This window comes from Epinephelus moara, chromosome 12 (genome assembly GCF_006386435.1).
Source record: "Epinephelus moara isolate mb chromosome 12, YSFRI_EMoa_1.0, whole genome shotgun sequence".
NCBI lineage: Eukaryota > Metazoa > Chordata > Actinopteri > Perciformes > Serranidae > Epinephelus > Epinephelus moara.
This window is the reverse complement of record NC_065517.1, coordinates 29,697,845-29,715,809: the sequence shown is the minus strand read 5'-3', so window position 1 is coordinate 29,715,809 and position 17,965 is coordinate 29,697,845. Positions and strand designations below refer to the sequence as shown.

At 41.6% G+C, this 17,965-nt stretch overlaps 1 protein-coding gene across 1 annotated transcript in view; it reads right to left on the bottom strand.

Annotated features, from left to right (window-relative positions):
* Nucleotides 1–17,965, bottom strand: part of si:dkey-71h2.2 (low density lipoprotein receptor adapter protein 1) — an 87,213-nt gene that overhangs the window by 30,619 nt on the left and 38,629 nt on the right. Inside the window, 2 exon segments of the mRNA XM_050057655.1 lie at nucleotides 8,004–8,116; nucleotides 13,099–13,241. Of these exon segments, the coding sequence (XP_049913612.1) occupies nucleotides 8,004–8,116; nucleotides 13,099–13,241 (256 nt within the window).

Below are 17,965 nucleotides of genomic sequence, written 5' to 3'. Positions count from 1 at the left end.
TGCATGCTCATGCAGGTTTTATTCACAAAAAGGACGAGGCCACAACTGCCTGACACTGAGAGGTGGGCGGTGCCCTGTTGGCCTTTCAGGCCGGAGGCTGATCTTGGGCCCCAAGCAGTCAACTCCTATGACACTTCCCCAGACAACTGTGAGCCTCTCCGGCAAACTCTGTGCATCTCTTTCTGGAATCAGCCGCACTGTGTAAAGTTCTCTGTGCCAAATCTGTTACCCTGAGCACTCGGGACATGTCCACCTTTTGATGTCGCCTGTCTCTAACAGCCAGTAGAGAGTGTTGAAACAGAAGGCCCCTGTTGCAGTTGTTTTCATTCTGTTGTTATATACACTCAGGCCCCAAATAGGCACACATGCACTAACAGGACCTATACATGCATTCAATGGAGAGATGTCAGAGCGAGGAGGGCTTCCTTGGACAGGCGCTCCGAGCAGTTTCAGGTGCGCAGGTTCCGCGCCTTGCTCAAGGGCACCTTGGCAGTGCCCAGGAGGCGATCTAGCAGTTGAACCAGCAACCCTCCGCTTCCCAAGCCAAGTCCCTATGGACTGAGCGACTGCTGCCACTGTGGACAAGGGTGCGCTGGGAATCGCAGCCGCTGACAGAGAGCACACCCGCTCAGTTGCTCTCGACCAGCTCGGGGGCAACAGGGTCAGATCCAAATGTGGAAACACTTCACGAATTAATGTGTCATCCTTGCGAAAGGATGACTCTCAAATAAATAATCTACACACTGTTAACTGGCTCCAGTTATTACAAGTGCAACATTTCAGTCAGACCTCATCAGTCATTAACAAGGCTAGTTTTACCCTCTTTACTTCAGTAGCAGAAACAGTCTGGTATCATTCTAAAGTGTTTTATGTGACATATCCAGAGTAGTTCCATCATCAAACTAGATGGCACAAAATAGTCATAACTAATGTCATATATAGCCTAGTGATACATGTAATGTCAGACATGGCTGTGAGTAAGTTCTTTCTTCAGTGTGTTTTACATTTTTACAGTATGCATTATGAGATGACAGAATGCCATTCACAACCCACACTATTGACTTCTTATTGTCTTGCAGTTCTCTGCTCTTCTGGTCCGTTTTCATCCCATATGATATGAAGCATCCTACTCCATTTATGGTTCTGATGATGTCACTCGTAATTAACAGCTCCGCCTCTTTCACATGAACATGCTTGTGGCTTGATAGGAAAACCCAGAGTTGACTGAACTAGTTGATAACCAGCTTCCTAGTACCGGTTATCCAGATGGACAATGTTAGGGTTAGTCAAGCCTGATAACAAGAAGACATCCCGGGGAAGTTTAACTGGCTTCACAGTACAGGTTAGCTGTTCAGCATTGGTAACCACTGTGATTTACCCTGAAGTTACTTCACTGACCCCAAATCCTGCTTCGTAGCACAGGCCTCAGGCCTACACAAATTATCTACAACCTAATATTTTTCTGTGTAAATATCTAAGCTCCAATTGCCATCTGTAAAATATTGCCATACTACATATTTTGATACCATATTTGCTCAATAATAAAAACTGTTATTGGGATAATGTGCAAAAAGCTGACTTTACTGTTGTAGAACGTCATCAAACTTGCCGTGTGTGGTTTAGTCCTTCGCTTTATCCCTTCCAGCAGTTAGACCTGCATCAATACTTGCTCGTGTTCAAAGATCAAGCTCATGATAATATAATTTGAATTTCTGATGCTACAAATAAATGCACTGCAAAATGCGCTGTCAGGGACTGAGTGGCTGTCAAGGCTGCTGAATTCAGTATCAATTTGTAAAAACTTAAATGTCACTGATGATACAGGATGATATTTCATTGTGTGTGTGGGTGGGTTTGGGTATGAGTGTGGGTGGGTGTAGGAGGGTCATGGCTGCAAGGATCTTATTTCCAATGCGATGGCACGATGCCTTCCTGTCTGTTTTCTATTCCCCACTAAGCTTCGCCTGAGGGAAACAGCCCGGCTTCTAGTTAGTGTGAATACACAATTAACTCTACAAACACACACACACACATTTACATATACACTCACTGTGTGAGGTGCATATTTAGATGCTCATATGTCCACCCATGCATGGACACTAATACACACACACCTTGTGTATTTAACTCTTTTCTCCCTTATTTGTTATGCACAATAAACGGTCTGATTTGATCCCCCCCTTTCTACACTCCACTTTCTTTCACCCTTCACTTGCTGTCTTAGCCAATAAGTGGATTATGCGCCACTAAAATAAGACATAAGAAAGGAGGGGGAAAAGGGGAAATTGGCTGTAGGGAGGTAGAGGTGGGGGTGGGGTCTCATAAAGGGGATAAATCAATCCTCAGTCAACCCGAGCTCGGCATGTGGCCCTTCTCTCCTGTATCATTACTCTGGAGTATTGGCACAGACCGGCAGAGTGAGTTTCAAAGTGGGCAATTAGTCGTGGGTATTCCTGCATTCAGAGCTGTGTTTATGTTAATATGAGCGGAAAAGAAAGATTTCTTCCTAGACAGTAAAAATGAAACGGAGAGGAGAAGATAAGGAGAGAGGAGAGGGAGATCAAAGACGAGGCTGATTCCCCTGGCCTGTGGTCTGTTACCACTGATAAGGTGGATCAGGAAGGGATGCAGACCCACACAAGAACACACACCAACCACATGTATACACACACACACACACACACACACACACACACACAGACAGCTCCTGTCTTTCTTTATCACAGCCTGTTCTGTAATCACAGTCCAGCCATATGATATTTATACTGTAATCCTTGATGACACCAGTCTATAATACAGGATGCTATCCAGAGAGAGGAAGCCAGCTAAACATATCACAATACACACACACACACACACACACTTCAGTGATCTGGTAGACTGAAACCTAGCATGGTGCTGAAAGAGGTTAGCATCCATTGACAGAGAGAAACTGTATCAGACGCCCTCCGGCGACCCTTCCATTATTGGTTTCCCAGTGAATTGATCAAACATGAGACTCACAACAGCTCTGAGAAGAAACCTGCTTGGTTTAATCCTGCAAAAGGAGCCAAAGAAATGGACAGAGGGGAAAGTGACCTAGATAAAGGATATCAGCTTTTTCTTGTATCAGATAAGGACACTTCTTTGTTTTGAGGGCTCAGCTTGAAGGATTATCGGCATTGTTACGCACAGAAGATGAACCACAATTAAATATGAAATATCAGTGATTTAGGTCATGAATTATTGATCAATAAGAACATGTTTAGTGATAATATATGATGTAATTATGCTCACCCATCCCTATAAAGTAATGCATTTACTATTTGAGGTAATTATATGTAGAATTAAAGTTACACTCTGCATGTAGTGCCTAGAATTCTCAATGCTTTGCATGATTTTTGATTTTTTTTTTTTTTTTGTATGAAGCCAGTAATCCTGAATGAGGTCACTGCAACGTGTAACATTTTAAAGCACACAGCGTTAACGTAGACTGTGTATATATAGATGTACAACACGTCTCCGATACCTCCAGCTGTACAAAACCAAAACTAAATTTTTTTCGACATAGGTGCTGCCATCTTGTGCTGGTAGTCATTTGAAGCCGAAGTCTGCACATTACCGATCGGTGGGTGGAGCTAGTGTATTGAGGTCCCGCCCATACTCCTGCCTGACTCAGTCCTGTGTAAATAACAGCTGTCAATCATGATGTTGCACCCTCTCTTATAGCATCAAGTAACTAATTAAAGCTAGGGCTATGAAACCATTAATTTCTTAATCGTGATTAATCGCCGAATTTCAATAGTGGATCGCAGTTCATCACATTTTAAATCACATTTGCATTTATTATATTATTTTGCATTTGAAGTCCACAAGGTGAGGCAGTTCCTAGTAGAGCGTCTTGATTGGGAATCAAATAAATGCAAAGAAATTTACTGTTCTTGACTTTGAGATTCATTTATTTCAAATCAGTGCTGTAATGCTGCAACTATGTGGACTTGAGATCATGACATAGAGGTATGAGACAACTTCAAAGTGCTTATTCTTTAACTTACAGTGCTTTTTGTTGTTGATTGATGATGTTTTAAAGGATTACATTATTCCACATTGAGAAATAGGTCCTGTATGTATGAAACTATTGTCATTCAATCAATTTTATTTATAAAGGCCAATATCACAAATCACAATTTGCCTCACAGGGCTTTACAGCATATGAAATCCCTCTGTCCTTATGACCCTCGCAGCGGATAAGGAAAAACTTCCCAAAAAAACTTTAACGGGGGGAAAAAAATGGTAGAAATCTCAGGAAGAGCAACTGAGGAGGGATCCTTCTTCCAGGACAGACAGACGTGCAATAGATGACGTACAGAACAGATCAACATGATAAATTAATAGTAATTCATATGACACAATGAGACAGAAAGAGAGAGAGAGAGACAGACAGAGACAGAGAGAGAGAGACAGAGACAAAGAGAGAGAGAGAGAGAGAGAGACAGAGAGAGATGCAGGACAGACGGTAATGACAGTAGCTTACAACAACACTGATTAAAGTAATAATATTATAATTGTAATTCCGGCTATTGTGGTACAATATGTTGAAAATATATATTGTTCCCCCAATGGTAAGGTGTATGACTGGTCACAACATGTCGACCCAAAGATGTCCCCTTAATACTTAATATACTTGTAGGGTGGTTTGTCTGTGTTGCGCTGCAGTTACACCTCCAAAACACCAGTCTGTGATGGAGTTTCTGTGAAGTGCTGTAAAGTCTGATTGATTTCAAACACCCTTTAAACACACATTAAACAAAGCTTAATACTTTCAAACACAAGTACACAACTCAGCTTCATTAGAAGTCTCACGAATCACAGACAAAACACTTTTCTTTATCTTGGCACATTCACTCCTTTAATACAACAACCTAACATTAGTAGCACAAGCTTATGGCAGTTCACATTGTATAAATTAGCCTAGTTAGTGGGAGTTTCCCTCCTATTATTACTGTAGCGACGCCCACATTTCCCATCATTCCTTGTGCTGGACTGAGAAGTTTGTCATATGCAGTTAAGTTTGCTGTTTTATGTAGCGAAACACAAATGTCACTTTTTGTTAGTGTTAATAATGTGTCTGTTGAAAACATGGTTTATGCTGGTTATTTTCATTTTGGTGTTAGTTTAGAATTTACACCATTAATGAATTGGGTGTTACACAAAAAACGAAATATAGTGAGTAACTTTAATGCTACAGCTTAGATTGTGCAGGAAAAATGTGTTGTTGAGCTCATACAAAACAGGCACACATTTCCAACCTAACACAAAATGATCACAACACATGCATACTTCTGTACTTACACATAATATTTTGAGTGCAAAGTGTGTTCACATTGAGAAGTATGGAAAAATACAATGCAGTACCTGGATGGTGCACTCAAAATGGTCAAGAAGTTGAGTGTGGAACTATGGACACTTCTCACCCTCAGTGGTTACCATCTAGATAGTCTCTATATACAGACTCTACATTCAGTGAATGTAGAGTCTGTAGGCAAACCCCGGAGATCTTGCCTCTGGAAGAAGAGCGGAAGAGCCCTGGTTTCCGGTTGTAGGCTGTTTGTAGTCCGTGTGATATTGAACAATCATGTTTGAGCCGGCTGCAGTTGTTGCCAAGTTAAACGGTCTGTGCGGTGAACTAATGAGGCGGAACATAATTGGCGTCACTGCAAACTCTGAATCCATCGCAATGGTTCAGCATATTTACTTATTTATAAACAGAAGTCGGAAACGGAAATTCTCCTCCTCCGCCCAAATCAAACGGGAATGCCAAAAAATCGGGGGTCTTCCCCCAGAGTCTGCAGGAAGTCAGATGCCGAATACAGCCGATGGGTTCCGAGAATGCCATCTAGGCTACGTAGCTGAAGGGGAGGGACCACTTTTCAAACTGGAAATGGCGACCGAGGACTGTGCGACCGTGAATGTCGCTGCATTGTACAAATACATGTGTTTTTTGCACTAAGCACCACTATACTGTTGTCGGGTATGTTATGCCCCACCCTTAGGCGGCCCTATGGGGCAAACAAAACTCCAAACACCAAAATAATCACATGAATACCTTTAAAACATTCAAATCCATGGGATTTATTAGACTTAAAACAGGCAAATAAGACAACAAAAACCCCATGGTGAGAGGCAGCAGGACCAGCAGTCCCCACACCAGAGCCCCTCTCCTCTGCTGCTGGCATAGGAGCTCTTAAGCACCTCCTCCATGCCAGGTGTGCTGCACCTCGTTAAATAATGCAGCACACCTGGGCAGATCTACAAAGGAGGGAGAAGGGACAGCAGCACAGAACACACAAAGCCAACAGGTATAAGCCAGCAGCATGTTTACTGGGTTAATTTAGCAGTCTGTAATGATTTGGTACCGCGAACGCTGACACGAATGCTAATACTAGTTTGCTAACTAGCTAGTTTGTGGTCGTCATTTCCGGTGAGTGCACAACAGCCATGTTTGGTTTGAGACAACACTACCCTGTTGAAATTTGCGCACTACGCCAATGCGTACATAGTGCACATAGTGTACTACATAGAATCAAGTATGTGATTTGAGACACTCATTTTCATACAGTTTGTTTACATGCATTTCAAATAGTAGAGGTCATTTCACAGAGCTAAGCATCTTTTTTTTTTCCAGCTGAAACTACAATAAACTAGCCCTCAGTTGTCTAAATAAGTACACATACACATTTGCATTGTGAATTAGCTGTGCTCTGCCAGCTAACATTAGCTTACAACAAAGGCTAACATAACAATCTCACATTCAGTGTTAGTAAGAGACAAACCGTGTTAGGTTAAGCTGTCTTCTGGAACGTAATTGCCGTCCATACAAATCTTGTCGAGCAGCACAAATATGATCTATCTGCCGTGTTTGGATGCCGATGAAGCCTCATAGAGCCAGGAGTAACAGCTGCACAAGTACATGGTCCATCATCGTTGTTGTTGTTGTTCCCTCAAGCTTTGCGCCAGTGGGAAAGCAACAACGTAACTAACGTATATAGTGACGCAATGACGTGGCACCCTAACCACCTCAAGCCGTGGAAAAGCAAATTGGTTCTCAGCTGGTTCGCAAGTTGAACCAACTGAGAGCCAGCACCAGCACCAGCACTGGAACTGCTATGGTGTTAAAGGGGTAACAGTAAGATATTTGGATAACTGTGAAAATGCAACAGTACAGCAGTGATGACTTGAGTCTGTCTCAGCCTTCCATCAGCAGAGTAATCACACTAACAATGACAACACTTTCACAGTCAGCAGTTAATTTCATTTCATTTTCATTTCCTTGCAGGCTTACAAAAGGACGTGTCTGACAACCAATCACACTAGTTAAAAGAATGCATCATACCTAGCAACGGGGTCAACCACACCTCCTCATAAGGTAAAAGTGTCTGTCACCTTCCTTGCTCTGAGAACTTTCCTAAATCACTCCTAATCTAGGACTCCATACTAAAAATGTTCCGGCAAAGTCATGAGCTCTCCGAGAGTGTTCTCAGAATGTTTGTGTGTACGGCCCCAGATGACCAGCTACTGTATACTCGGCTTTTAAGATGCAACATTTCGTGTGCCTCATATATATAATACAGTGATGACAGATTAGGAAACATTTCCAACGACATAACTCACTAGATGAGCTACTTAGGTGTCCTGAATGTTAGCGTAGCCACTTGTAGGTTCAGGGGCATTACTTTTATTATCATCACTGCAGCAGCAGGAAGCTCCTGGGAAAACTTGACAGTACATGAGGTTACAAGTGAAGAGACATAATAGCAGAATCAACGCATTATGCTTGGGCCTTAATCACATCGCCATTAAAACCAAACTTGATGACATCAAAATGAGGACATAAACATACATGAACATGATAAGAATTGCATTAAATGACAGAAACCACTGCTGGGGAAAATCGATTTGACGTACTTTGAGTCTTTAGTTTGGCCCATATCCCAACACTAACATGGAAGGTTTTTTGCATTTACCTGTATATGGAGACATTCTCTATGAGGTCTGTAGTCTCTGTGTCTGTCATGATGATGCCTTTTGGTGAGACTGTCAGCGTTACTTTCCGAAACTTCTTAGCACTGGCTCTGGCCTGTGGGTTTAAAATATATGAAACACATTTACACACACATTAAAATCACACAGAAACTATCTTGCCAGAGAGCAACCCTGTCACTCTGACATAAATATAAGGTGATTTTACATCTGATTAAACACCAGAAACCCTCAAAAGCGACACTGACTGCCGAGCAAAATTAGGCAGCCTGCATGAGTTGTCCCAGAAATGTGGGGAAATTTATAAAAGGTGACAGAACCGGGGGGAGGACAGTTGCAATGTGTAGCCCAGAACGAGAGCTACATTGCAACTCGAGGTCGAGCTGGCAGCCACTCACTTCCCCTGCCGCTCCGCTCCATCTGGAGTTTCAGAAAATACGGCCATAGTGCTGAGCACGCTGTCTGTGAGAGCGCCTGTTGACAATGACAATGACCTCCTTACCATGCAATTAGCTAGCAAATGAGAGCAGTTTAGTTTCACACCCAAATGATATCAGGTTAAGAATCAGTAGAGCGGCTGTGGAGGAATACGGAGAGCAAAGAAGAAAGAAATTATTTCATCGCGTACTGCAGTTCTACATTCACCCTGCATGAAAACTCCTTTATTTTTGCAGAAGGTGAAATTAAGGCCAGCAATGAAAAGAAGCTGACGATGAAAAGGAGTGGGATCTTTGCTTAAACAGAAACTAGGACTTCTGAAGGACAACAGGAACGGTGCCATGGCTTTCTGTAGGTGCCTAAATGCCCCTGAGATGGCAACAAGGAACAGCACATTCTGCACAGCACTTACAATATGGGATATTATAATAGGGAGGGAAGGAGCGCTGTGGCTGACTGTAGCAGCTCATTCATGTAGGAAGTGCTAACAACCACGTTTTCTGTCATGTTACTCATGTGGTGCCATGAGGCAAGAACCAATCTGTCAGCTCGAGATACGCAAGTTCAGCCTTCCTCTATATGTTGGGTCCCTCCATCCTGTCTTATCATGCCTGACTGAAGCATGTAGCAAATGGAAAACTCACAAATGTATTCAGTAATCCCATTCAGGTTGATTGGTTTCCAAGGGAACAGACAGAGACAACTGACTTCCCTTTTCCTGTCTTGGTGTAAATCAATTGAATCTTAATCCTGCCATTAGGTTCGGTTCAGTCTCTAATGGAGAAGTGGGGGGTTTATAACCAGGCTGTCTGTGCCGGGCTTTTCTTCCTGCAGAGAAAGCCTTCCGGGAGATTAGACATTCCTATTGTTGGCAGCGTTCAGTGAAAAGGTGCGCACGTGTGTGAGCATGGAAGAAGAATGGGAAGAGGGAACATAATGTGTAAGTTTGTGTTCACACAAACCAGAGTTTGTAGACATACAATCTTTATTTACAACAGTTTGTTTGCAGTTTTCAGAACAGTCTTGCGAAAACTGACAGGCTTCTGAATTGATGTAGAAAACCATGCTCAGAAATCCCCCGTGTGGCTTAGTGCTGCTAAATAAACATCATATCACTAGCTGCTCCACATGTGCAACCCTTGATAATCCTGGATTAGCAGCTATGTTTCCATGCAGACAAATTGACCTTGACATAAACATAACCCAACTATAACTACAAGCCACGAGAAAGCTGAAAGTGAATTACACCGATTGCTCAGTTTAAAAGTAAACTTTTTCTCATGAAGGGACCGTTTGTTTGTTGTTTTTTGGCCATGAGAATACATATGCTGAGCTGTGACCAACTGAAATACTGACGTAAAGGACATCTTCTACTGAAATTCTGTCTGTCATGGTTCCCCAAGTTGTATTACAGTGTAGATGTCGTGCAAGAATTTCCCATAAAATGACCACCCTGACAAAGTGTTATCCCAGGTCATCAAAATAACATGTAAAATCAACATTTGACAAGTATTCCCCTTTCAGATGATGTGCACTTCAGTTTGAGGCTGTAATTTCACAAATCCCCAAGAGAACTTCTATAAAAAGCTTCACTGTAATTGAAATCGTCACAATGTCACTCTTCAAATTTCACATTGCTGCTGAAGGTCCTGACCTTGCCTGCAGAACTATATGCAACATTATGCTTCATGCAAGAAACGATCCACAAACAAATTTCTTATTGTTTTTGTTCATATCCGCGATTTGTTGTCATTATGTTAGAACCCACTGATTTCTGGGATTCTTATTTTGCTCTTCTCTCAGGTAAGAGAGAGTAAATTAAATTTAAATTAAATTGTAAATTAAATTATTCAAACATTTCGTCAGGAGAACAGGTGTGTATATTGGACAGTAATTCAGCACTAAACAATCTGCACTACTGTCATTGTGTCATACGTAAGTAATAAGTAAGTGTGTATTTTTCTTTTGCACAATGCTGTGAACAAATTAGACTTGCAGTAAAAATGTGAAACATACGTATTCAGTGTCTTGTACTCTGTTACCTCACTAAATACAGTGATGTGTAACTTTACAGTAGTTTTCAAATGGCTGTGCAAATAGTGTATAGTGCTGTCCTGAGTATTTTCAGGTAGTGTCACCAAGATCTGACGTTTTTGCATTGGAAAACACTTACAGAGTAAGCTGTCATAATGAAAACATGACAAAGCCATTTGGCTCATAAACAATGGTGTCAGGACTTTTCATTTTGATGACACTGACACTTTTATTGACATGAATACTTGCTTTTGAGGAATGAGCTATCCATTTTGAGCAAGTGACACAGTTTTGCAGGTTATCAACTAGGTTTTGCAGTTTGCACTAGTTGTTTTGAGAAATGCACTAACTCTTGTGCAAATGTTAATGGTGATGTGAGAAATGCACCAAAGCGATTGAGAAAAACTGTAAGACGAACATATTTACTTTGACTTCACAACAATTATGTGATAACTTTACAAACTAGTTACCTTACAAATTAGAAATTTTGTGCACAAAGAGTGGTGATTCATCAACGCCATTGATTACGAAAATAAATCAATTTGCAAAACATGCGTCGGCATACTGCAATAAAGTTTTTATTGGACTTTTATTATTTGTAACCACACAAGACAATCAATAAATGTGCAACATGATCCACAAATATTTCACTATCCACAATATGTCTTTTTATATTTGTGTTGTGTAAAGTCATATCCACAAAAATACAGCGTGATTTGCAAGTGCATTTAACTTACTATGTAAACACATACTTTAATTTCACATAAAAAAGTTATGGGTTTTACAAATGTAAACAGTTTCACCACAGCAAATACAGGTGAAGTCATATTTACACGTAAATCAGATTTGGACATTTATGGATCACTTTCTGTCAGGTTGTGGGGCATGTGACATTTGTGACTTCCCTCCTATTTGTTTGCATAATTTTGTCCAATTCCTACCGCAGCAGATCTGTAAGAAAATAAATAAGTTAATTAATTAAGTTAAAAAACAAAAATTGAAATAAATTAATAAATAAAAAAGATCTGTAGAAAAAGCTGTGCCTGTAAGTATGAGTAAATATTTCATTTTAAGCATGTGAAATAAAAATGGATCGTTCGTAAGGATTATTGCGATGCTAATTTTCAGTAGCGTATTAATGGTGATTCTCATGATGTTTTAGCATCGAGCTAATGGACTAATTTGACACAGGATTGCAGAGGTGGAAGAAATACCGCAGATCTTTAACTCAGGTAACACAATCACGATAATACAATCCTTACAAACAATCAGTTTTTATTTCACATGCTTAACATAACACGGAATATGTGCTCATACTTAGAGGCATAAATTCCCTTTGCTCTCTGAAAACAAACTAATAGCAGCTGACTTCATCCTTGTTGTTTCCAGCTGTTGTTGAATGTTACACCCTTTTTAGCCTTCTTGTTACACAGTGAAGGTTCATCATCTCATGGGAGAGAACGTCACCACTTGCTGACGTGGTGAGTAACTGCACCTCATACTTTTTTTACAGATCTGCTGTGGTAGGAATTGAACAAAATGTGCAAATACACAGGAGGGAAGTCACACATTTTGTGGATCATGGTGCACATTTGTAGACTGTCGTGTGTAGGATACAAATATTCAAGTCCAACAAAAACTTCCACACCACCCGCTGAAAGCACAGATTCCACCAGAGAACAAGCTGCAGCTGAAAACCTCGCTTACAAAGTGAAAATGACTTCTCACAGGGGAGCAAAGACACTGCTGGGCAACCAACAGCAAAAGAGACTCTGCAAAAACAGGCTGCATACATAGCAACCTCAAAACCTAAAAGTTCATGATAAAGCACTGGCATGATATGATGTCATTTCAAGTAGCTGAAAAGCCTGGCTTTTTTAGATCGTTTGTTTTACACAAAAAAAAGGATGCGTGTCCTACCTGTGATGCTATAAATATATTTGTTTCTTAAAGCTGTGGCATGCAGTTTAATTTTGGTGTAAATGGGCAAATAGCCAATGATAAGCTTTGAGCATAATTCAAGTGGTCGGAAAGAGCAGTAGACTGCTGCACCTCCTCTTGGCTCTGTTTTCAGGTTTTATAAACTCTAGCCCCTGGCAGAGGACTTTGGCCAATCGCAGACCGTTTTCAGAGAGAGCACCTGTCATTCATGTCAGTCACTGTTTGTGAGCTGCAGTCAAACTGTCAGACTCGGCAGCACTGATCAAAAATGAATCAAGATTCTGTTGCTGCATATTTGATCAGTGCTGCCGAGTTTGACAGTTCACGAGCGGGGATTGACAGCTGCGTTAGAGACTCCTGATTGGTTGTTTCTATGATTTTTGCAAATGCTATTCGGAGCACTACGAGGAGGGAGACAAGCATGTTTTTTTCACAGACACACTTTTGCTTAAACAAAGTTACCTCCTGTAGCTTTAATGAAATGTAAGGTAAAGTGATTCCAGTATGTTTTGAGCAACTTTAAGACTCTTCAGCATATCTGATGATTATCTGGATAATATAATTTCATATCATCCCATGCCTAATGGTATGCACGATTTGCATGCAAGAGACAATGTTAACTTCCATTACAAGGTTGCATGAGTCAGAGAGGGACCAGTGACTCACCGTGGCAACAATTCTGCGGATGGCAGCTGAGGCCATGTCCTCTCCTTTGGGCTGGCCCACCAGAGTCATTCCCAGGTACTTCACATTGAACACCATCCCCTCCAGCAGAGTCTCCTTGGTGTCCGTCCAGTTCTCTGGCAGCTCTGGTTGGATAAAAACACAGTGTAGTGTAAGCTTATCTCCAATTGAACAAAGTACGACTACAAGACAGGAGAACAAACGCAACCCTGTCGCTTAAAGAAAAATATCAATTCAAACCAGTTGGGGGGGGGGTTAGCCCGGATAGCTAGCAACCACTGCTATAAAACATGAAGGGAGCAGACGGGGTCATCATCTTCCAGCAACTGCTGGAGTAACAGTGGGGAAGCAAATTCCAAATTTCTCCATACTTTTTGGTCATGTAACAAGCTGAAGCAACACTGGGATGAGATATACATAGCCCTCAATTCCATTTTTAAAGTACAGATCCTCCAGGAACCATTGGCTGCTTTCCGGGGAGTCATATCCGAAGGGACTGAAAACAGAAATCACTCATGTCTTCTTGTCATAACTTGAGATTTCTGCCCCGCCCCATGGTTTGGTCACTGCCAAACAGTGACCTGCGAAATTCCACAGAGATTGAATGGCGGCTCACTTGTAGATAAAATATAGGCCTATATTAATGAAGGTTCATTAGTACGGTTTCACTAACAAGACCACACCAATAGTATTTTCTGAATGATTTATTACATGTTATGGATGATAAGAAGCCATGACTGAGGAGGAGAGGGTTGAGGGATGAAGGGATGAGGGGTGAGGGATGAAGGGATGAGGGGTTAAGGGATGAAGGAATGAGGGGTTGAGGGATGAGGGATGAAGGGATGAGGGATGAGGGATGAAGGGATGAGGGGTTGAGGGATGAAGGGATGAGGGGATGAGGGATGAAGGGATGAGGGTCGAGGCATGAAGGGATGAGGGTCCAGGGATGGAGGGGTGAGGGATGAAGGGATGAGGGCAGGGTGTAAAATTAACACCCGCCAAGCGCCAATGGCGGGTAAAAAATGAGTTTGGCGTGTAAAACAAAAACACACACCCGCCAGTGGCCAATGGAAAATTTTGAATTGCATGTGGGTTTTTATATGTACTTCGACCATTTCTGGCAGCTGTGTCAGACTATTTTGACCCTCAAGGCTTATTGTACGTGTGCCGGGAACGCATGACGTCAGCTACCGGAACTTCTGGCAGTCTATGGTAACTTCTGAGCAAGATGTGGCGACACATTCCTGGCGTGAAGCCACCGCCAGAAAAGAGGAAAAACGAAGATGAACATGTTGGACTTGGACAAGAAGAACAGACAGTTAAACGGAGTACAAATGTCGCACAGTGTTTTATTGAAAAATGGAAACTAGACGATGCTGGCCAGCCGCGGTCATGGCTGACCTACGACCCCCACACCAACACGATGAGATGCAGCCTTTGCCGCAAGCATGCCAAAGAAACACAGAGGACAGGGTTGGATTTTCCTAAAGTTGGATTTTCATACTTAAAATGTAAGGCAATGATTTTTAGTCAAACAAGGCATGTTTTTTTATTTGGCTGGTGAAAAATATGTTTCCAGTTTCCAAATCCAGTTAATCATATCGCTCTGTGTATGGGATCAGATTAGAAGTTGTTTTTGAAAAGGGATTCACATGTTAGGGAAGATTAAGTTCACAGAAACTACATTTAAAACTCTAAAAGTGTGTCCAATTTAGTTTTCAAGTCTTCGCTGCTTTGTTTGCTGAGCAGACTGTTTACAATACTCAGCACAGGCAGCAGGAGGGCTGGCAGAGTAACGTCACAGCTGAGCAGACTGCGGTGTGGATATGCAGTCAGACTTTGCACAAATTACATGTGATATGATCATTTTAAAATGAAACTCTTTTTTTTGTCGCGGTGCTTAAGGTGTCTCTCTGTCAGAGCTCTACAATACACTTTTTATTAAACTTGTGTAATGAGAAAAGTTGAAATCGTGTTTGTGCATTGGAAGATAAGAATTAGACCATAAGACCGACTCCACTGAGGGAATAAACACATTTATTTTGTGTATGAAACCATCCATAAGTGATCTTCACGCTGCACATAATGCTTACGTTCTCTGAATCTGAATACATCCTATTAAACTCAGATGTGTTACCATCTCCTTCTGGGTACGATGCTTTGGTTCCAAGTGAAAAACAGGATCTGAGGAAATAAAAAATTGCTGCATAGGCCCCACAAACCAAATATCAGCTGGGCTGTGATAGACTGTACAGAATAGCTGCAATGTCCTGCTGTTGCTGTGATTTCCAACAGGTAGCACCAAGCTGTCCTCGAGCAGACTATCGTAGGCAGGGAGGGCGACTGCGCCCATGCAGAGAGCTTAAAATATCTCCCAACGACACCTGGACACCCTGTAGTGGAGCATCAGGAGAAGGATTACTTACAAAACTATGCAACAGACCACATCCTGTGATAAACTTAATAGGGCGATAAGTGAAACATGATCCAATAATCCACGGCTTTCCACAGCAGCCTTTTAACAACAAAGTGGCTGTGACAAAGCCAACTACAGAACACATCCATAACCAGCTGAGACACAGACATATAGTCGAAGTGAAAATACCCAGGCTTTGTGCTCGGTTTCCCTTTTTCTTACAGCTCACACTTAAATAAGAGTGAGACTGACAATGAGCATGAACAAGAGGAGCGTCTAGAGAGAGAAAGAGACACACACAATAAGTGTCTAACACTCTGCTGGGCTATACTGGCACCAAAATCTCCACATGGGCTGAGCCATCTGTCACTGGCAGGCCCCATGCAGCTGTGAAGGCGAACAGCAGAGAACACCATCCCCTTAGCACGCTTCCAACAACTCTGAATTATTAACTCATCTTCAATCATACTGTGGGGGCTGCTTCAAAACCAGAGAGAGCACATTTGATGTTATTATATGTGATTGCTTAGGTACATGGTGGGGAGCACGGCTGGATGCTTTTGACTTATTCTGGATGAGACGTGTGTGGAGATTTGTCGATTTGTTGATAGAAGTTGCGCCTGTAACACTTAAAGCAATTCATTGTTCTGAGCCAGCAGGTTCACCACCATTTAAGAGTGGTTCTTTAATGCGTTATTGATCCCTGCGGGCAAAATTCACCCTTTCCCTTCTCCACATGAGGTCAGAGGTCAGGTTCAGCTGCTGAACATGGGGGGTTGCAGTGTTTTGCTCAACAACAGTAACAACATAAATTCATAATACAATAAGGAGCATGACTTCAGGAAAGGCATTTTACTGTTGAGGTTTTTAAAGGATTTTTGAATGCTTTAAACATCATAAACAAACACAATTCCATTCACTTTCATGGGATTGTTGTTGTGTTGACAATTTTGGTAAATAAAAGTAAATCCACATGGGTCTACACCACTTATAAGATTTTGTTTTACTAATCCTGGAAAGGTGTTTTAACTTCTATGCTACTAAATGTTTCAGTTTTTGACAGTTAAATATGACAGCTAATGACAAACGAGAACAACAGAGTAAAATAAATCAATTGATAAAAAGACTGTGTAACAGCAAGTGACCGCAACCCGTCTCCCGAACCAACACATTCTCACTCCGACCTCGTCACTTATTGACATTTGGGTCATGGACTTTCCATGACAACACCATGAATGTTGACCCTCTAGGACGCCGTGTCAAGTTTTGCCTGTTGCATGTCATTGTCTTCTTTCAAGATACACTTTTCACAGGAAATTAACGTTTACATACAGTCTCTTTCAAGTGTAAAATGGTTAGAGCACTCGTCTTCCATGCGGAAGGTCCAGGGTTCGAATTCTGCTAGGGTCGACGTCAGCAAAGGCATGCGGTCAAGGCAAGAGGTTCCCACCGCCAAATCAAATGGGATCAGATTAATCTGAGCCATTGACAGGAGGGTCCAGAAGTAAAACTGATTTATACAGTCTCTTTCAAAATAAACACATTGTCGGCATGACATTGTGAATTGACAGTCTTTTTTCCTTCAACTCAAACACATGGTTGGGTTTAGACAACAGAAACACGTGGTTGGGTTTAGGCAACAAAAACACGTGGTTGGGTTTAGGCAACAAAAACACGTGGTTGGGTTTTGGCAACAAAATATACGTGGTTAGGTTTAGGAAAAAAGAACAGGGTTTGGCTTTCGAATCCGTCCCAAAACTAAAAATACAAGAGCAAAAGTGGACTAATTGGATCAAACAGTGTGTTTATCTAATTTACATAAACCAAATTAACACTGGTACTGTAAGTTTTACAAGCTAGGTTAATTCATGTGTGTTCGTAATGTGCAAAAAAAAAATACATTTACAGTGTTTGTATAGTTAACTAATTACACATTTATGTTACATGTTAAAATATTTACAGCAGCATTGTTAAAAACAGTTAAACAATTTGCTGGATCTGCCTCAGTAATTCTCACACACATTTACCTCAGACTAAGTCCTTCTAGCCTCTCATTGGTCAGCTAAGAGACATGTGACCCATAACAGGGAAATGTAACCAGGAAATGTTGTTGGTGGGAAGCTGCTGAAGTGTGGAGAATAGTGAAGTGCTGCTTAAGAGAATATCTGTCTCCATCCTGCTGTGAACTCTCAACAAGAGTGATCCAACCACCACACATTAACCTTCATGGTACAGTACCCACAGCTAACAAGCTTACTGTGTTCTTCTAGGACCAGGAATTCCTAGTGTGGAAGTTATTTGAAGTAACAATAGTGTTTTTCTCCTGATCTTTATTTGATTGTGGAAAATGGTGCTCCTGGACATGCTGCACTGTGAATTAATTAAATGCCCCCCCCCCAACACACACACACACACACACACTCACTCACTTGT